General features: G+C 46.2%; 1 protein-coding gene across 2 annotated transcripts in view; it reads right to left on the bottom strand.

Moving 5' to 3' along the window:
• Window positions 1–428: 428 nt before the first annotated feature.
• WASF2 (WASP family member 2) overlaps window positions 429–24,183 on the bottom strand; it is a 71,163-nt gene continuing 47,408 nt past the window's right edge. Inside the window, exons 1-9 of one of the 2 annotated variants that reach the window (XM_082652109.1) lie at window positions 22,793–23,369; window positions 21,481–21,653; window positions 14,627–14,761; window positions 13,945–14,098; window positions 11,718–11,835; window positions 10,565–10,695; window positions 7,712–7,867; window positions 5,426–5,940; window positions 429–4,463 (exon numbers count right to left, since the gene is read on the bottom strand). In XM_082652109.1, coding sequence (XP_082508235.1) covers window positions 4,306–4,463; window positions 5,426–5,940; window positions 7,712–7,867; window positions 10,565–10,695; window positions 11,718–11,835; window positions 13,945–14,098; window positions 14,627–14,761; window positions 21,481–21,610 — 1,497 coding nt within the window. In that variant the 5' untranslated portion in view covers window positions 21,611–21,653; window positions 22,793–23,369 and the 3' untranslated portion in view covers window positions 429–4,305. Of the gene's footprint in view, window positions 4,464–5,425; window positions 5,941–7,711; window positions 7,868–10,564; window positions 10,696–11,717; window positions 11,836–13,944; window positions 14,099–14,626; window positions 14,762–21,480; window positions 21,654–22,792; window positions 23,370–24,183 lie in introns of those variants that run through there. The other variant, XM_082652108.1, reaches the window with a different exon arrangement.

The raw sequence follows: 24,183 nt of genomic DNA, 5'->3' as shown, positions 1-24,183 counted from the left end.
CACCCTAAACCTTTTATCGGATTCCATTGTAAATCATTCTATTTAAGGTAAGTTGCTTGGGTCTGAGAGGCAGACAAGATGCCGGCCAGATGTTGGGAGGCAGCATCAGCATTCAGCCTGTGTTCCTCTCCTGCCTGATGCAAGGAGTCTCCCTGGCCCCAGCACCCCCCTCTCAGCCAGCTGAGGGCCTCTAGGTCCCCCAGTTGGGTCTCACCCTAACCCAAAATGGTTTCCGGCCTTCATTCCCCCACCTCCTGCACAGGGTGCACCATCCAGGCCCAGAGGCCTCCCGCCCTCCAAGCCCACCCACACCGACCACCCTCTGGAGCTCTGGCCACCACCCGTGGCTATCAGTCGTCCCCTTATAAATGCTTCTCCCATTACACACATATATGTGCACACACACACACCCCAGAGGTGGCTGCATGGTTACAAAGACTTTATCAAATTATTTAAGATGTTGGCATTTATGCATTCGCATGTATACGTAAAACAATTACACAGAATCTTCAGGTCACTGGGGTGCTAATGTGGTACACACACGAGCCTGGCAGGGACTCAAGTAGGACCAGGCTTGGAGGCATGGGGCTTTGAAAAACTAGTCCTCCTTCTAAGGACCTGAGAGGAATAGGGTGACAAGGAAAGGGTCACGTCAGGGGTCTGGCTTAACCCCTGAAGGTTAGAGCTCAGAGCTGCATCTCAAGCTCCGTTCCCATCTTCAGGGGAAGGGGACTCATTTTCAGACTGTAACCCCACTACGTAACAAGCCCACTCCCTAAAATCTTGATGTGGCAAACACACCCAAGAATCCACTGGACCAGGTCCTCATAAATATATTTATATCAGAGAAAACAAGGCACTTCAGGAGCATGATGGCTCTCTCTCCTACACATACATCATTCTAGACAGAAAGTAAAAATTGGTTAGTTTCTCAAGTGAGTTAAGTGACTAAAGTTAATACAGTAACAAAATTGTTCCCTAGCCCTTCCTGAGGCACATCTCTGGGTGACACCTGGTCCCAGGTCGGCTGAACCCCGGTAGAGCTCAAAGCCCCCAGGAAGCCTGACCTCTCTCCTGAGCAAAAGCCCCTGGCCTTGGGGTCACTGCCCCCCTCCTCAAGCCCTGAGGTCAGGTGAGGGGGGTTGCAGTGGGCAGCAGGCTGAAAGCAGAGCTGGGACACGGTGGGAATGCTTACGCAGGGTCACCAAAGCCACAGAGACCTCAATCTGTCCGAGATGGCGCTGCCGAGCCGGAGAATCGGCGCCACGGGAAGAGATTTCACATTAGCCCTGACAACACTGCCTCAGCTCTGCGGTGACACCGGCCAGGGTCATTTCTGAGGGCGCTTGAGCTTCCGTTGGAGGCGAGCTGGAGCTCGGGCCAGCTGCTCGGAGCCTCCAAGGGATCGCTGAGCCTGCCCCCTCCCCGTGGCTGCTCCCTTGGAATGTACTCATCTCACAACCAAGGCAGAGTCACAACTCACTTCTGACACTGCCGAGTGGAAGCTGGGCCCCTGGGCCACAGGAATGGGGGCAGGTCCCCTGGGCTGGGCAGAATAGGGAAGGGAGGCGGCTCCTTGGCTTCAGCCCTTAGAGTCCTTAGGGGCCATTGCTCCATACTCTTACCAGCCTCAGCCCAGTTTAAATAATCACTAAACTTTGCATTCTACAATTACAGGATTCCAAAGATAACACAATTACCTGCATAGGGTCCTTTATCATCTTAAAGGGCTCTGTGTTTAAAGAAGCTTTTTTTTTTTTTTTTTTTGGTGCACATATGCATAAGTAGAGCCCAGAGGGCCTCTCGGCTGACTGGGTCCCCAGCCCCCCGAGCTGAGGCGGCTTCGCAAGGCCGGCTGCTACAAAGCGCCGAGCTTGGCTGCATAGATTTTAATGAGAGCATCGGGCAGAGCTGTGCTGTTGCTCTCCGGGACTTTCAGATCATTACCAAACCAGCTGTAGGATGAGAACACAGCATATCGAAACCCTAGGAGGTCACTGAGCTAATGATCTAATCCTACCTTCTGCAGGCAGTGGCCCTCCCCACCTCCTCCTGCCCCCAGCCCTTTCCAAGGCAGACTCCGTCCATTCCAGAAGCCAGGCCAACACCGCCCCCTTCAAGGTCAGAGAAGAATGATAGTGAGTAGTGCTGGCTCCCCCTTCTCCGGAAAGGAGGGGGATGGGGGTAATTTAGTCAAAGCCATTAGGCCCAAACCCTGGCCTAGCCAGGCCCCAGCACTCCTATTTGGGAGAACCACTGCCCTCCACCTGCCACTTTGGTCACTGCTGGGTTGCAGCCGGGGGCACCTTCGACAGCCATTTTAGAGTTCTGAAGAAAGCACCTTCAGCTTCCAGAGTGCACAGTGGGAGGCAAGGAGGGGGTGCACACCGTCTGGTACGCTCAGCACTGGGGCCTGACGCCAGCCCTGTGCCAGAGATGTGTGATCTAGGAGAGGAAGGAGGGCACACTCTGGAGCAGCCCCTGCAGGAGGGCACGCTGGCCTCTAAAGACTCGGTCCCCACGCCCCAAGTTCACAGCAAGAAGGCTGAGGGGGAGATTCAGCCAGGGCACAGCGGCAGTACCCACGATTACACCCTCTCCTCAAGCCGGAGGGGTTGATGAGGGCTTTGGCAATTACTATAACCATTTGCTGTGCTGGGTAGAGACAGATCCTGTTTCTCTTTGTTTCAGGGCTCGGAAAGCCGGAGAAGCCGGAGAAGCCAGAAGCCAGTTTCAGCACAAGAGGCTACACAATAGTTAGGGCAGAAGAGAAGAAACCTCACTGTTGGCCAAAGTTGACCAGTTTTTTTCTGAATAATAGCACCTGTGTATTAGCTCTGGGAAAAAGGGGGAGTGAGGGAGGGAACGTCACTGTGCAGTGAGGAGGGGAGCTGGAAACAAGACCCAGAGTCCTTCTGCCTTTCGACCCTCCTCATGGCCGCCAGCCGCCAGCGCCCCCTGCCCCGGGGCAGCTACCTGCAGCAGCTGCCAGCCCGAGGGACTGAAGTTTCTACAGTTGGAAGGACCTATGCTTAAACTGGGGAAATAAAAGGGGGAGGAGTTGCAGAGGAATTGAAAGCAGCACCTGTCACGCTGCCTACCCGCTTCCTTCTCTCACTACCTCTGGTCCCCCAAAAGGGCAGCTCTCAAGGCCAGGTGCTTGGCTGGTGATAGGAAAGGGGGAGCAAACAATTACAAGAGAGGCCATGAGGGTCTGAGCAGCACTGATAGGCCTGGCACAGGCCCTGAGCCCTTCTACTGGGACCCCCACCTGTGGTGAGGTCTGAAGTAGCACGGAGCAAGAACTGCTCTGCCCGGGCTCCAGCAGGTGCCCACCATTTGGTCCCAGAAAGCACAGGTGACTTGGAATCAGGAACTCTGGGGTCTAGCTCTGTCATCATCCAACTGTGTGACCTTGAGCAAGTCACTTCCCATCTCTAGGCTTCAGCATCATTCAACCCAGTTCCACCTTTTTCCAGTCCTGCAGTTACAAGTCTCTAAGCTTGGCTCCCGAGAGCCAGAAGAGGCCCAGATCCCTGTGTGTCAGGGCTAGTTTGGTCGTGAGTATTAGAGGTTAGAACCGGGCTGTGGTGCTTGGAGGCACCTGGTGGTGAGGGAGGGGCATTTAAGGAACGTGGAACACCACATTCAGGAGAGGGACCCTGGGAGGGAGGGAACCACCCCTGCCTCCAGAAAGGCATTGTTTCTGAGCAGAGGGGTAAGACATTTCTTTAGGGGCTGGATGGCTCCTGGAATAAAGGGCATCCAGACATAGAGATGGCTTAGCAAAAGGCAGCCTCACCCTGCTGATGAGGGCAGAAGGGGGAGGCACGGGGTATGCGGCTGCTCCGCCCTCTCAGTGCATGGGAAAGGGGCCAGCTGTGTCCAGGCAGGCTTTAGGACCAGAAGATGGCTGGCATTATTCAAAGTAGCTGAGGGCAAGGATTCTAGAAGACCACAGAAAATGGCTTCTAGGGGAAGGCACCAACTCCAAATTTAAATCCAATCAAAGGGATCTGCTTTGGGGTTTTCCCTTCTCTTCAATATGCAACAGTCACTTGAAGGGAAGAGGGAATATCTCAGCTACTGAACCTCAGGAGCCCCATGGGCCTGACCTCGGGGAGATGGGAAATACATGTTGATTTGGAGGAAGCACTTGGATATATCTTTGGTTGCTTCAGGGAAGGCTCTGGCCCCTTGAGATTCTTTTTTTCCTCCCTTTTTTCCCCTTGGGACTGTCGGGGTAGGCATCAAAGGAGGCAGGTAGGAAGGAAAGAAAAAGGAAGCGGGCAGCAGGCAGAAGAGTTAATCCGACCACTCGTCCTCATCAAACTCAGAGGAGTCATCTTCTGAGTCGCTGTACTCCACAGCAATGCGACGTGACAAGATGGTGGCCACGTCGTTGCCCACAACATCCCGCTTCTCTTGTTCCCGCTGCTCCTCAACCCTGCGCAGCTGAAAGCCTGGTGGGAGAGAGAGAGAAGGGTTAAGGGGTGCGTCAGTCTCCGAATCCATCCAGGACTGTGGAAGAGGGAGCAGCCCCTGGTGGTGGTGGGTATTGGAAAGGACAGTGAAAAAGAAGGACCCTCTGGGAAAGCAAGATCCTCAGGACAAGAAGTAAAGACAGGTTTTATGAAATTGTGGCCCCAGTGCTACAGGTGTGTCTGAAAGGAGCCTGCCATTCTTCCCAGTTTCCACGCTTCCCAGTTTCTCAGGCTGGTGAGGATGGTACTTCTCCCAAGACTGAGTGGGGAGTGGCTGCCAATCCCCACCTAGTGGGCACTCAGTCTGCCCAAGTCATTGATTTTCATGAAGCTCAGCTGCCTTAGGTTGTCTCCACTAGACAACCCTTCAGTTCCTGGAGGATCAGACAGAAGAAACCACTCCAGTCCCTTGGGACCAGAACCGGCCTCTGACAGAAAGAGAATAAATGCCCCATGATGGTGAGATGATGATGAGGGAGGGGAGGAAGGTAGGGTGAAAGGAAGGGAAGGGGATAGGAGAAAAAGGGGAGAAGGAAGGGGGTGGGAAGTGGGGGAGAGTAGGGAGGAAGGATATGAAAGGCAAAAAAGTGGAGGACAAGGAGTGTGTGAGTCCAGCTGAGGAAGTACCTTCTAAGACAGTGATTCTTGTTTTTCTCTGGGGCACAAAATGGATGCAAACATACACAAAGCATAAATTTCCAAGGAGTTCAAAGATCCCACGATAAGAAATCTTTACTTTAAACCAAGGTGGAAAGAAATATAAACCTCTGTATTTTTAGAGTGAAGCCTTTCTTCACGCTGATCTGAGGTCTTAATCTCTCCCCACCCAACGAAAGCTATTCCCTTGGAAGGTCGCAGAACCCCTTGTCCACCCTCCAATCAGTCTTCCAGCTGCAGAAAGACAAGGCTTCATGATCCCGGACCCACCATTGGGATTTTACCTTGACGGATGGCTGAAAGCAAGTCGCTGCGGGCATCGCTCACAGGAGGCAAGGAGGACTTGGGCTTGGTGGTGTCAGAAAGTGGTGGAGGTGCAGCAGGCTGGCCATCTGCACCACTGAAAGGGGGAGGAGGGGGCCCCGGAGGAGGGGGGGGCGGGGGAGGCGGAGGTGCTCCTCCTGCTGGTTGGGACAAGGGAGGTGGTGGCAGAGGTGAGTAGTCAGCTGCTGGCGGTGGGGGAGGAGGTGGAGGGGCAGCAAAATCGGGGTGAGGTGGGAAAGATGGGGGTGAAGGTGGTGGTGGCGTCCCTGGAGACCCAAATCCTCCAAGCGGTGGTGGGGGTGGAGTGCTCATCATCGGAGGTGGAGGCGGAGGGGCAGGTGGTGGAGCAAACCCAGGTTTGGGGCCTGGCGGAGAGCCCAGAGGAGGAGCTGGTGGTGGATGGCTTGGGCTGACCACACTGGATCTTTTGGGCCCAGCTAAGCCAGACCCTCTTTGGATACTGTCTGCTGGGTAGCTAAAAGGACAAAGCAAAAAGACCCACCATCACTCTCAGGATGCAAACCTCCACTTTTAGTTAAGTTTATCTATAAGCCTAGGTTCATTTTGGTTGACAGTATCAATTCATTTTGCCTCAAATAGAAAGAAGAACCTGGGGATGGTCAGAACAGACCAACAATGGAATGGGCACCCTTGTAAGGTAATGAGCATCCCATTAGCAGAGGAGTATAAGCAGAAATTGAGAAAAACTACCTGAAAAAAGTGGACTTAGGATTTTTCCAACAGGTAAGGGCTGGCCTAGATCCTCTCTTAGGTCCCCCTCAAACTTTTCAGCTCTCCAAGGGAAGGCACCCTTCTAAGAAGAAGGGTCAGTTCAATCTTGGAGCCAGGACTAAGAAGGCACGCAAGAAAGAACTGGAATAAAAATTCAAACACCACTACCCACAGGCTCTGCTCCACAGGCTATTAACATTCACCAGATCTTATGAGGGCAGGAAATCCAAGCCAAGCTGACCGAACCTGAGCGGGGTACAGATTTAGGTGAATGTACCTTCAGTGCTCATGTGGAAAAACTTGAGACAGAACGAGGGCCTGAGGATCAGCAGAGACGGGAAATGAATGTGCTGCCAGACTTGACCCGGGTTGAGAGAGAATTAAGGTGCACCTCTCCTGGGTCAGGCCTACTTGACTGAGGCTGCAAGGTCTCAGGCCATGTGTGAGACTGCAGGGATTCTTTTTCCACCTTTTTATCTGCCCTACACTAATAGCTACTCCTTAGAAAAGCATCCATCTTGGAATTTTCCACAGACCTTCGAGCCTTAGCTGCATCCAACATGGCAACAAGCAGGAAGTGATTTGGGAGGCAGAAGGAGACTTGGGATTAGTGGTTTCAAGCGCCAAGAATGGGGCGGGCGGTGGGGGTGACAGCACTGCTTTAGGTCTCCATCTGAGGGGTCTTCAACATACCCAATCTCTGATTAAACAGTGTCCAAGGAGACAAGCATACTTTTCAAAGCTCTCACTTGTCAGGCATCAGAAAGAAAAGTAACTATGAGGAAACACTGAAATCTAACACTCCTCAGATCCCTTCCTCTTTCAGCCATTACTTGCTAACTCTTCCTCTATATACCTCTGCCAGGGACACTGACAAATACCAAAATGGTCAGATTCTAAGTTTCATCTCTTTTTCTTTTGTTTCCTTCTTTCTGGAGATTTTATCCACGGTGAAATGGACCAGAGGTGACAGGAGAAAAGGGTGACTATCTTCTACGTTCCTAGATAACTGGGAAGGAGGCTGTTCAATATTTTATGTACAGCAGGAGATTATACCACTTTATGTCATGCTGAGTCAGAGCCAAGTAAAAAAAGCAAGAGATAAGTTGGTGACTTCTATCTGCTCAGGTGTAGCTAGTAGTTAAGAACACAGGCTCTGGAAAGAAAGCCTGACCTGCTTTCCAATCATGACTGACCTGCTTTCCAATCATGACTCTGCCTCTTACTGGCTGTGAGATCTTAGGTAAGTTCATTGACCTCTCTGTGCTTCACTGTTTACTCATCTGTAAAATGGGTACCTATCTCAAGAGGACTCTTGTGGGGATTAAGTAACATATATAGTGTTTGGCATAATGCCTGGCACTTTACAAACACTTAATAAATACTAATTATTTCTATTATCTAGACACACTTGTCTGGAGTCACTTTAGTGGTCCTGGCCTGGATTTAGAACTCTTACTTTGTTCTTGAGCATTTAACCACCCCTAGTAGATGGAAGAGGTATCACCATTTACCTGAATTCTGCTGGTGGGGGAGGCAAGCTGTCCTCAGAGAAGGAAGGAGAAGGCGGAGAAGTGGAGTCTGACTGTGGTGGTGGTGGGTAGTTGCTTGCATCCACGTTATCAACAGACCCAACGCTGCCATTCTGGTACACCAAGGTGGGTGGATACCTGACAATGAACCCAATGCCAAAACTGTCATTTAAAGTCTGAGTGGTACTCTCTTGTTTTCTTAAAAGACCCCATAAAAATGCATTTGATACAAAAGCTATTAGGGAGAAAATAAAATTAGTATATTTCTCATATAGTTTCTGTTGTACTGAAGTTTTATTTTAGGACTAAATATTCTATTGTTAAATATCTCCCAGGACTTCCCTGGTGGCGCAGGGGTTAAGAATCTGCCTGCCAATGCAGGGGACACGGGTTCGAGCCCTGGTCCGGGAAGATCCCACATGCTGTGGAGCAACTAAGCCCGTGAGCCACAACTACTGAGCCTGCGTGCCACAACTACTGAAGCCCGTGCGTCTAGAGCCCGTGCTCCGCAGCAAGAGAAGCCACCACAATGAGAAGCATGCGCACTGCAACGAAGAGCAGCCCCCGCTCGCCCCAACTAGAGAAAGCCTGCGCGTAGCAACAGAGACCCAATGCGGCCATAAATAAATAAATTTAAACAAACAAAAAAACCTCCCAGATATTTCTTTTGTTTTTTCCCCCACTTGCTGTAGTTGTAATTTATTTATTTAAAAAGAATTTTTATTGGAGTATAGTTGATTTACAATGTTGTGCTAGTTTCAGGTGTACAGCAAAGTGAATCAGCTATACATATACATATATCCACTCTTTTTTAGATTCTTTTCCCATATAGGTCATTACAGAGTACTGAGTAGAGTTCCCTGTGCTATACAGTAGGTCCTTATTAGTTATAACATAGTAGTGTGTATATGTCCAACCCAATCTCCCAATTTATCCCTACCCTCTCCCAGATATTTCTGTTGGATTGTCTGTAGAAATGGGACTGAACCCAGATTATCAAAACCATGCTGTTCCTTTCCCAATGTTGGCCTTGTCAAACCCAGCAGTTCTTTGAAATTCTCTCCCAAATGTTAGGAGCAGCCCAGACCCAAATCCCAAAGTCTGTCTTGCAGCAAAGGGCAAAGCCAAGCCCCAAGGCTAGTGAGCTGCAAGCACATGACTGGCACACAGCCTGGTTTTGAGGTCGGCAAGCCTCTGGAGCGCTCAAAGGCCAAGGAGGCATCTGATTGCAAAACCAAGCTGAGGACAAATGCAAGTTGCTGTGTGGTAGTTAGACGTGGTCTCTTATCTAACAAAAGGAGCTGCTGATTAAAGTGGGGTGCTAGGGCTTGCCTCACGAAAACCTGTCCCTCATAGCACTGGGCCTTGGGTGAATTTGCTCTGGGTGAACAGCAACCAACTTCTAAACAAGCACGAACATACCAAGCAGCAGCTAACAAAATGTGGCCTGTTCTGCTCCACCTCCCGCTTCTTTCCACCATTGTTGGATTATAAGGAACTCATCTAAAGCAGACCCCAGGGAGAACAGAGTTGGAGGGAACTAACTGAGTCAAATGATGCTCTGATGTGGAAAATCCCCAAGGCCTGAAGCCCTATAGACTTGGCATATCTCTTTACAGGCTCACCAACAAGCATGTCCAGGTAGAGCAGCCATGCAGCCTGATCCAAAGTCCTTATTTTCACCACCTCAATACACACACACACACACACACACACACACACACACACACACAGTTGGTCGGCATCCTGAACATGCTTCTGCCCTTAGAGTCACTGAACCTTCATACAACAAGGGCCTGTCTGAACAGGAGGGACCACAGAACAAAATGGCCCCTTTTTATTGGGAGGTGAAGATAATGGAGGTACCCTCAGGGCTGATTCCCCTGTAGAAAGAAAGGCTCATTTTTCCTCTCACCATCCTCATCACTCTTTAAAACAAATCTCTTAATCTAGGAAGAACAAGTGTCAGAAGTGTCAAGATTTCTAAAAGTCAAGATTTTCATGGTAGAATTATTCCTAAAAGCAAGAACAACTCAACTCTTTCCTTTTATCATTCCTAGACACCCGGCATGGGCTGGCATGGTTCTCTGACAGCCAGGATGCAAGGTATTTAGGGGAAAAACCAGGGCGACATTTATGCCAAGCAATCGTGGTGACTTGGCTTTGAATGTCACACAGGTCGGACACCAGGATAAGCATCCAACAAAGCTTTAAAACCATTTTTTTCCTTTTAAACCTCTAGTGTGATTTGGTGTCGGGAAATGGGGTCAGACTGACATCTACCATTTCTTCACGGAAATATATAGCCTCAATATTGGCCGCACGACCTTTCCCACACTGTCTCTGAGGTCTGCTTTCAGTCCCTTGGCCAGCCTCTCTCCCAAGACTGACAAAGGCTGACTGAAAAGTTGCTTTGGTGATGTGCACAAATTCTCTGCCTGGCCCTCCCCACTCCCACGAAATGCCCAGCTCTTTAGCCACAACCTTCAAATCAATGCTCTGGAGGCAAAGGCCTCCCAAAGCCACTTTTCTTCCCTTTCTAGTCTTTCCTTTGAGTGCCTCAGACATACCAGTGTCTGGCAGAGCAAGGGCACTAGAAGCCATAGGCTTTATTTTCCAGACCACTCTCGTCGCCAAGTCTCTTGATTTTTTTAGCAAATTTTAATCACCAGATGGAGGCACTTTAAAGTAGCTGATTAACAGTGGTATTGATTTAAGCCACACAGCAAGACTTCAGGGGGTATGAAAGGTGTCACACCAGAGCTGTCAGACTGTTGCCCCCAGGTGCCCAGCCCCTTCAAAGAATGCTACCAAGAGGAGAGAAGCATCACCTACCCAGAAGGCCCCAGCTTTTCTTTGGATTCTACAAATTCTTGACCCATCTTCATTTTCTCCCACTCTTCCTTACGTGTCTTGATTTTACGTGGGTTTACATTTCCTCGATTTGGATTATCCTTCTTCTCTTTCTACAATGAAAAGAAACAGAAAAGCCTTAATAAACATTTCCCAAAGTTCTTCATTAAAATTCCACCCAGCTTCATGGATATATACCCAAGAGAAGATTTGCCTAGACAACATACAGTAACTATAGAATTTACAGAATTGCTGGGTTTAGAGTGACCTAGAGGCCATCTAATCCAAACCACCTCCTGGGCTCAAACACATTTCCTCAATCCCATACTCAAACACCTCTACCCACTACCTCTTTGGGTAATTCATTCATGTTTTTCAGCAGCTCCAATTGTTAGGCAGTTAGTAAACAGCTATTTATTATTTGTTATGCCGCAAAGGTCAGTCAAGAGAGAAGAGAAATAATGATAGCGGTAGATATCTGGGACAGATATAAGGAAATAGTTAAAGAACAAACCAAAACAACCAATGAAGAATTCTTCAGCCTGTGCAGCTGCACTAGCCCCTGGCGCTCTCTTGGGCCTCCCGGCAGCCATGCTAATGGGATTGTGAGGTTGCAACTGGTAGGTCATATGCTTACACACATCACTGGCAGCCTAAGGGGAGGGGAGCATCTACCAAAACCAGGCCTATGCCCCCACCACTGCCTCACCCAACCAGTAGTCAAGGTGTTAAACCACTCTTGTTGCAAATCAAACACTGTAGAGCCTTGTGCTGATCTCTGAGAAATGAGCTGCAAAACTGGCAGGGAAGGGAACTAGCCTAGCTTGAGTGTCCAGCAGAGTCAGGTGCAAATTGCAAGAGAAATAAATGGTGAATAGAAAAGTCAATTTCTAAAACTCAGCCTGAATATACTCAATTGTTAATAGCACCGGGAGGAACAAACACATTTTTGGTGTGATTTATACTTTCATCTTGGTTGTGCTTGGAGTGGACACATTTTTTTTTAAGAGTCTCACCTGACATCCACGCAAGCAGCCACTCGGAATGATTACTTAACATAAGACTGGCTTCCTTTTTATCCCCCCTCCACAGTCGTGCCTACTGATGTGTAGAACAGAGGCCCCTTTCCCCTCACCCTATGCTTTCTCTTCTCTTTCATGATATCCTTGGTGTCCTGCAGCATCTTCTCCTTCCAAAGATCAAAGAAGTACGAAGGGTCTGTGTAGAATTTGAGTGCCTCTTTCCCATCGTCCCTTGGACAGAAATGAAGACAAGTAGCTGTCAGAAGACAGATGAGCTCCCAACCAAATCCAATATTCCAAACACCTACCAGTTAGCAGTTTTTACACTGAGGAATCAAGAAGTCATTCAAATCGACTGCATATTTCCTCTCCCATACCAGCGTTCCAAAGCCCCTGAATGGCACGGCACCTCTTTACTTATCTGGCTTTTTAAGAACCTTAGCCTTACTTTCAATTCCTGGTAGAGGAATTTGCATGGTCAGGGCAAGAATGGGCTATAGCAGCAGGGATCCTGATTATGGCTAATGATCTCCATGGCCGCAGACACCTCCCTGAGGACATTCTGATATCTTGGCACATTAGATGGGATTTCTGTCACTGGTTCCCCTACCACCATCAATTGCCCAGGTCTCTGTAGGAAGCATTAGTGGCTTTCTACCCACCCAAAACCTGTGCACACATGTGCAGGTTCACGTGTGTACACATGTATGCACATACACACATGAATGTGTATATGTGTGCAGCTGTATTCTTCTGTAAATACAGACAACCACAGCATTCCACCTACTTGCTTCCTTCCGGAAGAGCTCAGCATCCACCCCCACCGCCCAGCCACAAGGGGGCCCCAGTGAGAAAAGACGGCCAGCTGTTTTATGACCACAAGATTTCATTACCATCTCTTAGTGGCTGTGAAAGAGGTAGAGTGAGCTACTGAGTGTCGATGTAGAGGCATCTACCAGACTCGATGACCCTGGTTGGAATCCTGCACTTCGGCGTGGCTGAGTCTCTCCCATTCTCCAGAAAGCATGCACTTAGGGGTGGATATTTATTTTAACACTACTCTGAACTAAAAAGAACTGGAAAGGTAATTCTTTCCTAACCTCCAAGCCTATCACAACACACAGAAACCATTTCCTAATCATGCACTAATGATTTTTATCTTAAATCTTGTTCTGAGTTAGCCACACCACCACTCTTTTCTGTTAGGCTAAATCCAGAAAACTGAGAGGAGAATGTTAAAAAGGAAAATACCCTACATTAACTGAAAAATAAACTTGTCTTACCATAGTCTCTTCAATATTATCAGGTGTGTAGTCTTTTCCTGCCCTACAACCCCTCTGCCCAGATCCAACTAGGCTAAATGATGCAGGCTAGAGAGTCAAATCTATGCCCTGCTATGTTAGCTGGCCCCTTTGAGAGCCAAGGGGCAAACGTAATTTCACACAGTAATAATAATAGGATAGATGCCATGTACTTCCTCTGTATCTGTGTGAGAAGCGACCATGCTCCTATTCTGGCTCTGTGGATCAGGTGGGCGTCCTTGAATTTCACACACATATTCTACTTTGCAGTACACCCATGTCTCACAGAAGACATCTGCCTCCAGCTATCTGTAATTACTTTTACCTGTTCCAAAGATAGTTATGGATGCGAGCAAGATAAATATTCGCTTTCTGCCCCTGCTTGGAAATTTTTTGCACGATAACACTAGAGACTACTAGAGGGGAGGGGCTTTAAGTTGTCTATAAGACTACCTTTTTCAAGTCCAGCCACAGCACTGTAGGTCCTTTCAGAGGGGAATGATGAAAGGATGTTCAAAACGAAGTGAACGACACTCATTTGGAAGAATGCCAATTACTCCTTAAGCTCTGGAAGGACCCTCAGGGCCCAGAGCAGCCAGTCCACAAGGCTGGCCCCACTAACACGCCCAAACATCTGGTAATCTAGTGGTTTCAGAGTAAGTGGGAGCCTTGCTAGAATGTTGCCCCTGGGATGCATGCTATAGGACTGCCTTGTAACAAAGTCCTTTTGGTTCTATAATAACTAAATTCCTTGGATGGAATCCAAGATGGACCTGGCTTGTACCAAAGTAAACTCTGCAGCATGCAATGCTATAGCAAACTTTCAATATATATTATATTCACTATGAGTTTAAGAAACCAAACAATAATAAGTGGCAACTGTTTATATGGTAAACGTTAGCTTCTGCTGCCACAAGCAACTCTGGGGTAGTAGTATGCTTTTTGATACAATCCTCTGATGTAAACAACATCTTTAAATAAAAAGACAATCTAGTGTTGTTAACCACAGGCTGAAAAAGGTAGAAGCTAGCCAGGTTACCTGTAAGGGGTCAGATTGTTGAGAGGTGGAGGAGTATCACAGGTGTTGTATGTTTCCAAGACAGGTATGGGGAGAGAGTTTCTGTCAAAAAGCTTCTGGTCTTGAACGGTAGAGCTTCTGAAGGCCTTTCGGGTGTTGATTCCTTGTAGTGACACTGAAAGAAGATGGAAGGCATTAGAAAATGGATGACAGGCTATTTGAGCAAACACTGAGTCACACCAGTCGGAGAGGCCTCAGCTGCTGCATTTCTTGGCTGCGGCTGTCTGCAGCCAGGTTTTTTTTTTTTTTTCTCCCCCTCTGGGGAAGCCCCACAAGGCTGTCAGCAGCCCAGCCATTTCATGACTGAACAAAATGAGGCAACACAAAGGTTTACTATGTGGCCAGATCTAGCAGGCCCCTCCTTAGGAGGAATGAATCTTCCAAGTACTTTTATGGTAGCAAAATATGACTGGGGGGAAGGGGAATTTGAGAAAGAGGGGATTGGGGGAATGGGAGAAAGGGAGTGTGTGGAGGTGTGGTAGAGATTAAAAGGTTTCTTTACATCACCCAGGCTTGTGTCGTTTCAAAGCAGAACTCCATAGGTCTCTGTGATTTCTCCCCTCACTTTTTTATAAATCAGGAAAAAAAAAATCCTAAGCAACTGCTCAGCAGAGCCTGCAAATGCTGAGCTCAGCTTCCTTACCTTCTTCTTCCTTGGGATCCAGCTGAGTGACTTTAACTTGTAGGCGGTCGACCCTCTCAGCAAGGGAGCTTACTCGAGAGGCAAAAGTATTTGCCTGAGTGAAGAGCTCTCCAAAAATGTCCTCGGCATATTTACCTGAGAGAGCAAAGAAACCAAGTCACTAGTGCCTAAAAGTGACATACATGGTCAGAAAAACTGGCTACTAAAGACTGTATTTCCCACCTCCCAAACACACCCACCCACCCCTCTAAGATGGTTCAGGCTACGTGCAGAGCTTGCTCCTGGAGACAGAGACATACCCTCCAGAGCCTGGGCAGCCTGCACGTGCTCTATAGCTAACAGAGTCTTCTTGGCAAAATGAACTGACATGGAACTCAAAACAGGATGAATAAAATCAAAAGGTGTTATCCAAAAAACTAATCCTAGAAGAGTGGAGAGTATGTCTATACATTTGCCTATAGCCCTTAGCCCTTTGCTGCTCTGTAAAAGCACCTTGTAAAAGTGCTTCTGGAAAACAGATTGGGAGTTAGAAGGACCTTCTATGTGTTTACAATTAACATGAAAAATAAGAAATCACATCCTTAGTGGAGCCCCAAAAGTACGCTGAACAACCATGATGAGATGTGGTATCTTTGAGGGGCCCTGAACTTACTAACAACTCATAATAGAGACATAACTTCTTCTAAGAGGTGAAAAGGTTATTTTATGTTTTATGACCTACAACTTTGAAAGTCTTTGCTTTAGGTTATAATCCTTCAAATCTACATCTCAGGGAACAAGTGGAAAGCTGAAACATTCAAGCTCTCCCTGAAAAACAACATACCAGTGGTCTCATTCCACAATGTCTTGTTTTTTAGAAAAAGAAAAGAGTTCCGTACTTTCAACCCTGGAATGCAAGGAGAATTTGCAGCCAAAGAAACATAAAAGCAATCTGACACTACCTCCATATTGTCATTCCAAGCCACAAAGCACATTCTTGCTAGAATGAAAAGTGGTGCATACGAATAAATACACCATCTGAGTTTGTTACTTGCAAGGTGAAGGCAGGCATAAGTTACTGTGCCCAACCAAAAGATCATTTCTTTGAGAACTATTTAAAGTAGGCTCTTACTTCAGTTTCTAAACTACATTTATTCTTAGTCCATACTTGAGGGGAAAAAATTAGATCAAAAGGCCAAAACTGCACCTTCAGGGTGAAATGCAGCTCACTCAATGCAACCTGGAAGGTAAGGATAAGACCAATCAACAGCATATTTTGAATTGCTGGTAAATTTAGTCAATAAAGAGTTTCTAATCAAGGAAGAAGCAAGTCTTTGCATACTGAATGGTTCTGTGATCTAAACAACCATGGGAAGCTCCTGAGCTCAAAGGACTGAAATTGGCTAACAAGCTGCACTTCTACAGGGCAGGTTGAGAATCCAATCTGATCCCTGATAATATGGCTAAGTCGTATAAGAACCATACTGTACTGACTCACAGATACAGAGAACAAACTAGGGGTTACCAGTGGGGAGAGGGAAGGGGGGAGGGGGGTAAGACAGGGTAGGGGATTAAGAGGTACAAACTACTGTGTATAAAATAAACAGGCTACAAGGATACATTGTACAGCATAGAGAATAGAGCCAATATTTTATAATAACTATAAATGGTGAATAACCTTTAAAAATTTTGAACCACTATGTTGTACACCTGACAGTTACATAATATTGTAAATCAACCATATCTCAAAAAAAAAAACCCCAAACCAAAAACCATACTGTATCATGCTTGCCTAGGTAACGAATAACTGTGATCAGAAGACTATATAACAGAGAAACACACATTAAGCATAGAAAATAAACCAGGCTCAAAAATATATGTTAACCATCCAGCGGTTCTGGAGGAAAAGAAAACCCCAAGTCAATTTACCCTTAGGTCACCGCGAGAGTACACAGGATTTCCTGCTCCTCAGTGAAGGGAGCAGTGATAGTGGGAGTAGAAATCAGTGTGGCACAATGGTTTAAGATGAAATCATACAAAGAACCCCACCATATAAAATGGTAACACTGAGAATGCTATTTGAAGGGGGAGTGAGGTGGAGTGAAGGCTTCCCCACTGTCACGTTACGTCATGTCAGGCCCTAGGTATACTTAGAACTTCAAGATGATACATGGAAGAAGCAGTAGACTTCAAACCAGAAAGTCTGAATTTAAGTCTCAGTTCTTTCTACCTACACCTGTGTACTTTTCAGCAAGTCAAATTCTCCCAGCCTCAGTTTCCTCATCTATGAAATGGGGACAACTGTATCTATCTCACCAAGTTGTCACAGGATTAAACAAGCCAAAAATGTAAACTCTTTTTCTAAATTAATTAATTAATTTATTTTTGGCTGTGTTGGGTCTTCGTTGCTGCACGCAGGTTTTCTCTAGTTGCGGCAAGTGGGGGCTATTCTTCGTTGCAGTGCAGTGCACGGGCCTCTACATTGCGGTGGATTCTCTTGTTGCAGAGCCCAGGCTCCAGGCACACAGGCTTCAGTAGTTGTGGCTCGTGGGTTCTATAGTGCAGGCTCAGTAGTTGTGGTGCACAGGCTTAGTTGCTCCGTGGCATGTGGGATCTTCCCGGACCGGGGCTCGAACCTGTGTCCCCTGCACTGGCAGGCGGATTCTTAACCACTGCGCCACCAGGGAAGTCCCTGTAAATTGTTATAATGAGACTCCTCCTTATATTGCTCAACCATATCAGATGACTTGTGTTTTTTTTGGCCGCGTTGGGTCTTCATTTGCTGCACGCGGCCTTTCTCTAGTTGCAGTGAGCAGGTGGGCTACTCTTCGTTGCGGTGCACGGGCTTCTCATTGTGGTGGCTTCTCTTGTTGCAGAGCACGGGCTCTAGGCATGCGGGCTTCAGTAACTGTGGCACACGGGCTCAGTAGTTGTGGCTTGCAGTCTCTAGAGTGCAGGCTCAGTAGTTGTGGTGCACGGGCTTAGCTGCTCTGTGGAATGTGGGATCTTCCCGGACCAGGGATTGAACCCACATTCCCTGCATCGGCAGGCGATAATTTCACTTATTAATTAATTAGTAATTAATAATTTCACTTATTCAGATTACCAAGATAGATCCACTATCACATCAGGACATTCATAATAGACATCTACCCCATTTTGCAAGATTCCAGAAGCAGTCTTCAACTTTTTTTTTTTTCTCTTAGCAGTAGTTTTTCAAATGAAATCTTATGTGGAAATGGAACAAGTAAAACTGATTTTTAAAAATATGAAGCTGCTCGTTTGAATTTGAGTGGGAGTCTTGGAGCCCCCCAATGGCATGGACCCACTGTACTCAGAAAACCCAATATCATAACATATCTTTTAAAATTTTATTTATTTATTTTATTTGGCTGCGCTGGGTCTTGTGGCATGCGGGATCTTTTTTTAGTTGTGGCATGTGGAATCTTTAGTTGCAACATGTGGGATCTAGTTCCCTGACCAGGGATAGAACCTGGGCCCCCTGCCTTGGGAGTGTGGAGTCTTAGCCACTGGACCACCAGGGAAGTCCCATAACAAATCTTAATGACCCAAGAAGGGGTTCCCTTTTCCTAGGTGGTCAGGATACTGATTCAGAAGTGCTGGCTGGCTGGCTGTGCCCACATTTCCTAAGATACGGCAACCTAATATGTGAAATGCCAATCTCACTGCACTGAGGGAAAATGAGAATCCTGGATATGCTATCAGGGAGCAATTCATGGCTGTGAAATCTTAGTTTTGTGCTTTATTCATTCCATAATCAGACTTTCCCTATTAGACCAAGCACTTCCGGCTAGAATATAATACATGAGGCCAAGGTCATGAGCCTGAAGCACATATGAGCCCATTCCTGCACCCCTCTCTGCTAGATGAAATCCTAGTCATCTTTCAAGGCTCGATTCAAATGTAACCTCTTCTGTGAAGCTTTCCTTGACTCTCCCTATTCCCGTTATGTTCCCATTCCCCATAGGAAATATTCCTTCCTTCCCTGTATTCTCTGTGCACCAACAGCATGGAAGCATGGAAAGAGTACATGCATGAATCATTCAGCAAGTATTTACTGAGCTCCTACTGGGTGCCAGGTACTATACAAGATAGACACTGGGGTTCAAGGACAAACAACACATGATTTCTGCCTCCAAAGAACTTTCAATTTAATATAGGAGATAAATTTCAATATAATGTGGCGGGTAATAATACAGGCATGTAATAGGATCTCAGAGGGGTACTCAGTCCAACCTGGAGGAGGAGATCCCTGAGCTGGGTGGGCCTTGAAGATCAGCTACAAGGATGGCAAGGGCTCTCCAGGCAGTGGGAACAACAAAGCCACCACGTCGAAGTACGAGAGAATATGGTCTGTCTCAGAAGCTACAAGTAGTTGGTAATTCAGTTTTTCTTCCTTCTTTTTTTCCCTTTTTAATTTTAAAAGAATCCCTTAAAAAGACTGTAAAATGGGAGAAGACAGATTACAGAAAATGAAGCTGAAAAGAAAGGCAGGTCTTAAAGTCTTGAATGCCAGGCCAAGGAACTTAAATAATTCCATAGTGAGGAAGAGCAGAGATAAATACATAGCTAACATTTATACTCTTATTTTAAAAACACTTTTTAAAATGCAAAAGTTAACACAGACTTAACTTTTAAAAATTCAAACAATTCAGAATTATAAAAGTAAAAAGTAAGATTTTAGTTTTGGGCAGACCACTCTGGCAAGAGTATAGGTTTAAGATTTATAAGATTTTATACAATTTTTAGGTTTATAGATTTAAGGGGGCTGATCAGAGAAAGGGAGACCAGAGGGAGGCTAGGACAACAGTTTAGGTGAGAGTTACAGTCGGTCTAAACCAGGGCAGTGTTGGTAGAGACAGAGAGACAGGAGACAGAACTGAGAAATTCTTAGGAAGTCTGACTTTGCCTCTGACTGCTGTGTCTGCAGGCAAGTTACCTTACTTTTCTGAGCCTTCATTTCTTCATCTGAAAAATGGCAATGCCAACATCTAACGTCATAGGATTATTAAAAGGATTAAACGAGATAATCTATGTGAAGATCCTATTAAAACCCGGCTTAAAGTAGGCAATCAACAAACGTGAGTTCCCTTCTCATCCTCTCCCCATTCTCCCCTTGAGAATTATTTATTTCTTTCTCCTCTGGTAGAGTATGAGCTCCTGGAAGGCAGAGACCATTTCTTACTATTGCTGTATCCTCTCAGCATCTGGCACATAAAATATGTTCAATACATGTTTACTGGATGAATAAAGGGTCAGCTAGCTCTACAACCTGAGGAAATCTTGTTTCCACAGGCACAAGCCAACCCTGTCCCTCAGATCAACTTCCTCAAGATAGGAATGCTCTGATCACAAGTGGGAGAGTGAGCAATGGCATCCAGCAACACTACCCTGGAAAAACACCTGAGAGAGCATAACTCCTGCTGAGTGAGAATAAGAAGTATCATTAGCTAGATGTCCTTTGTCCTATAGAAAAGGAACCAGTGTGTGACTGACTTCCACCCATTTGGCTTTCTCAGGGTGACAGAAGCAGAAATGATGCTTTTAAGAAGCAGTGAGGCTCTCTGCAGCCTTCATGTGCTTCCTTGTCAGCCATACTGCTGTTGCACTGCTGTCAATGTTCCTTTGTGTAAGACAGACACTGGCGGAGTTTCATTTCTTTCTTGACGCCCCATCCAGGTTTCCCTAAGCCCTGGATCAACTGAGATGGCCTCTGAGCTAGGTGATGGCTTAGGAATCTCAGACCCCATACATCATATGGTCACAGACCTCTGTCTCCTCAGGCACCTATTTTCAAGGCAGGGCCTATTACTATCTGAGGGGGGATGCAGGCTTTCTTGATATTCCACTGTTTTCACTAAGGGCAGTGATGCAATAGGAGAGGTGAATGTCTGAAATAATTCACACCAAGATGCTTTTGCTAAGGAAGATCACTAAAATGGCATTTTGACAGAGGTTCTTATGGGAGCTGGAATGGCACTAGACAAATGCAGAGCCTATCCAAGCATCTGCCCTTCCCATATCTCGGCTCCAAGCAAACAAAATCATCTTAATTCAGAAAGAAATCCAAACCCATGCATGTACCCCACCCAAGGCAGTCTTATTCATTCTTATCAATTAAAAAAAAAAATTACAGTTGAGCTGGCTTTCCCTCAGCTCCAAAACAGACTAGGTTAACCCCCATCTTCCTCCTAGAGAAGAATGGCTCCAGCTCCAATTTGTGTCACTGTGTTCACACAGCTTGCAAAACTCCCAATACCCCAGAGACTACAGAAGTAATTTGTACCCTGAACTTGGACTTGGGGGCTTGCAGCACAATAAAATGTGTACCAAGGCAGACAAGTCAGCCAGAATCTCTCTGAATGCATGTTTGCTTTACTTCTCTTTGGGAAGAAAAGGGGGGGGTGTTGTGTAGATAAAGACTATTGGCACATTTGAGGCTTCAACAAAGTCAGGCTACATCGAATAGCTTTGTGCAATTACAGGCACATTCCCCAACCCAAGATACTGCTCTGTGAACCTCCCACTTTACACACAGAGAATTCTGCTCTGTCATTCCATCTGCAGTTTCTGCTGCAGCCCTTCCTGCCACCCTTCCCACAGATTTCTTTTGAAGCAGGTGGAGGGGGAGGGGGAGGGAACCTAGAGGGTGGTGGTAGATGAAGAAAGGGTTGAGGGGAAGAATCTGTACCAAAAAGGAGCCTCTCTTTGGGGAGGGGGTGGGAGTGGGATAAATTTTCGCACTACCTAGGGAAGGCAGATGGGGGAGAAATAGGAACACGGAGGAGAAGGAAACAAAATAAAGAGCACCAACGACCCCTGAGGGCAAAGCACAGGCTCTCTGCGGCACTCACTCAGGCTGCCCAGCTGTCGGATGACATTTGCCAGGGTGATGTTGGTCATGCATTCCAGCTCGCTTCTAACGCTAGGCAACGTCTGACGGCACAGGTGCCTTGGCTCGATGTTCCTCGTTACTAACGGCATGGTGGACCTGCTTCAGGCAACGTTCTGAATGATGAAAAACAACCTAAAAAAGAAATAACAGGAAAAGTATTACTCAACCACAAATTCCAGGCACACCAGGGCTGTGAGTCTTTTTTCCTTTTGTTTTGCTCTGATCTGAACAGCTTTAAAAATCTTCTATCTTTTTTCTGTTTTAAGCCCTCCCTTACCCCTACCACCCCTTTTAAAGGTTTGCCATTAGAGGCTTGCTGGATAAGTTTAGAAATTCTGAACTGGTGACTGCTGACTGAGGGTACACAGGCAGCATAAAAACCTAAAAACCTTAAAATAACAACTATGCTCCAACTAACAAGAGTCTCCAGAGGCAGGGACACATGGTAAGAAAACAGCCCATTCAGCAAGTCCTGGATGGTATAGATCTTAACCTTGGGGGGTCCACAACCAGAACAGATCAGATTCCAGATAATCAATTATAAGAATCAAAAAAGAGCTTTTGTCATCTGACAGTCTCCACAATGAAATTAAGTTGCCAATAATGATTCTACTGATCTGCAACAGGACATAACTTCTCCAGTCCTTCCCTGATGGAGGACTGTTAATGTACAGCTAAATACTGCCAGTATCTATTAACACTACCAAAGTTTAGTCTGTAAATTGACAGAATGAAAGAATATCAAGGAAAATTTTACACGTTCAATATATCAAACATGATGCCAAGCACCCTGCGCTGTAAGATTCCCTAGTCCTTTCTCTTCTACCCACAGCTCCCTTTCTCTCTCCCATCCGGTTCAACACACCTGGGCCAAAAGGCTCTTGAAACAGCAGGAAGTGGAGCAGATCCGGAAACCTTCCAGTTACTGTTTCTTATCCTGTCGGCTGAGCCCCTTTCCCTAGGAAATCCCCCAGCACTTTAGGTTCATGCTGAGCTATTGTTTTAGAGTTAGATTACCAAATTCCTAGCTCTACAAGGACAGGAGGAGGTTTTTTATCCAACAAAATGGATATGACTACAGCCAAGGCACATCGGGCTGGAACTGTTTCCCTATCTTGTGAAACTAAAGAAATTTAAAACAGCCTAATGGTTTTTGTGCTAGGGAAAATGGCAAATTAAATGGTAAAGCATAAAGGTAACATACCCAAGTCCCCAAGGTTGCAAACTCCTCTTTAAAAAAAAAAAACAAAAACCCACAGAGGTTTACTTACATCAAATCTCAAAACACCAGCTCATCACCAAAAAAGTTGATTGTGAATACGAAATGCTTAAATCAAGCTAAACATCATAGATCTTAAAAGTGAACCAACATATTGTCTGACCAAAAGAAAAAAAAAAAAAGCCCTTCAGGCTCAAAGAGGGAGTAGAACCCTTTGGAACAGACTGCTCCTTGTTATGGACATTCTGATCTGCTAAGAGTAAAAATAAAACAGGAAGCCAGTAGCTTGGGAAACAAGATTTCCTGTCACCAACAGCAACAGCCTAAGAACCAAGAGAATCAGCTGTTTGCTCATAACTTAGAACCTCCCTTTAATAGTCACTGTGTGGCAGCTGTTCCTATCTTTGGGGTGCAGAGGTGTTTCCTGAATGTTTGTCTACTGTCTAAGGAAATAATTTTCATTCTGTTCCTCAGCTAAGTTCCCCTTTGACTAAACAGGTTTTCTAATCCAAACTCTGGACTTTCCCTCCCAGTCTACCTCTTCTCCTCTTTTACATAATCTAAAGGGTACTGGGTACTAACATGCAAGGTTTATTAACTCATACTGAAAAGAGAGTTTAGAACAGCAAAGGAGGCAAGGTGTTACAAATAAAAGAACCTCACAGGACTCTGCATCCTCTGGATGCCCTTAGACTCCCAAACTTCAAGCTTTTAGGAAGAACCAGAAATTCAGGGGTACAGGCAGAGATGAGTGAAAATAGCCACTATGGCTCCCTCCATTAGCAATTATTTCAGAACTTGTTCTAGCTTCTTAGAGGAGCTACAGGAGCCAGATCCCCTTGAAATTCTGCGCTGAATGGCCACTGACAGGGCATTCCAGACATTCTCTTTGGACACCTAATGGAAACTGTATTCCAGATGGCTAGGTAAATGTCAGATTAGGGGTGGAGCTGGGGAAGCCACTCTGACACCTTGGTACTTTAGCATTTATGCTTTCCCAAGTACCTTGGGTAAGTAGACACAAATGGAGTCAACTCTATGTTTTCTGGGGTGGAGGAACCAAGTTTTCAATAGCAAGATAGCTACCTCTTGCCAAAAAAAGCCAGCTCCCACAACCAGCTAGAGTACTCAAGAAATTACAATATGTCAATATCTATCAAGACAAAACAATTAGAAAAGTGAATCTGCTACTAAAAAAAAAGTAATTTTATATGTTTCAGAGCCACCAGAGAAAGACAAGATTCCCTATTATATGGAATTACCTGCATCACTGCTCATTTTTCTTTTGGATAATCAAGGTTAGTTGTATTATGCCAAAGAAGTATGGAATTACGCATGATCTGAACCACAATACTAATTTGACCAAGGGGAAAAAAACCCTCTATTCCAGTGAAGACAAACTTAGAAATGGGGCAAAGACTTCCAAGGCTCTTGACTCAACTC

This window comes from Grampus griseus, assembly GCF_964374135.1.
Source record: "Grampus griseus genome assembly, chromosome: 1".
Lineage (NCBI taxonomy): Eukaryota > Metazoa > Chordata > Mammalia > Artiodactyla > Delphinidae > Grampus > Grampus griseus.
The sequence above is the reverse complement of the archived record's forward strand: the minus strand, read 5'-3'. Positions and strand labels throughout refer to the sequence as shown.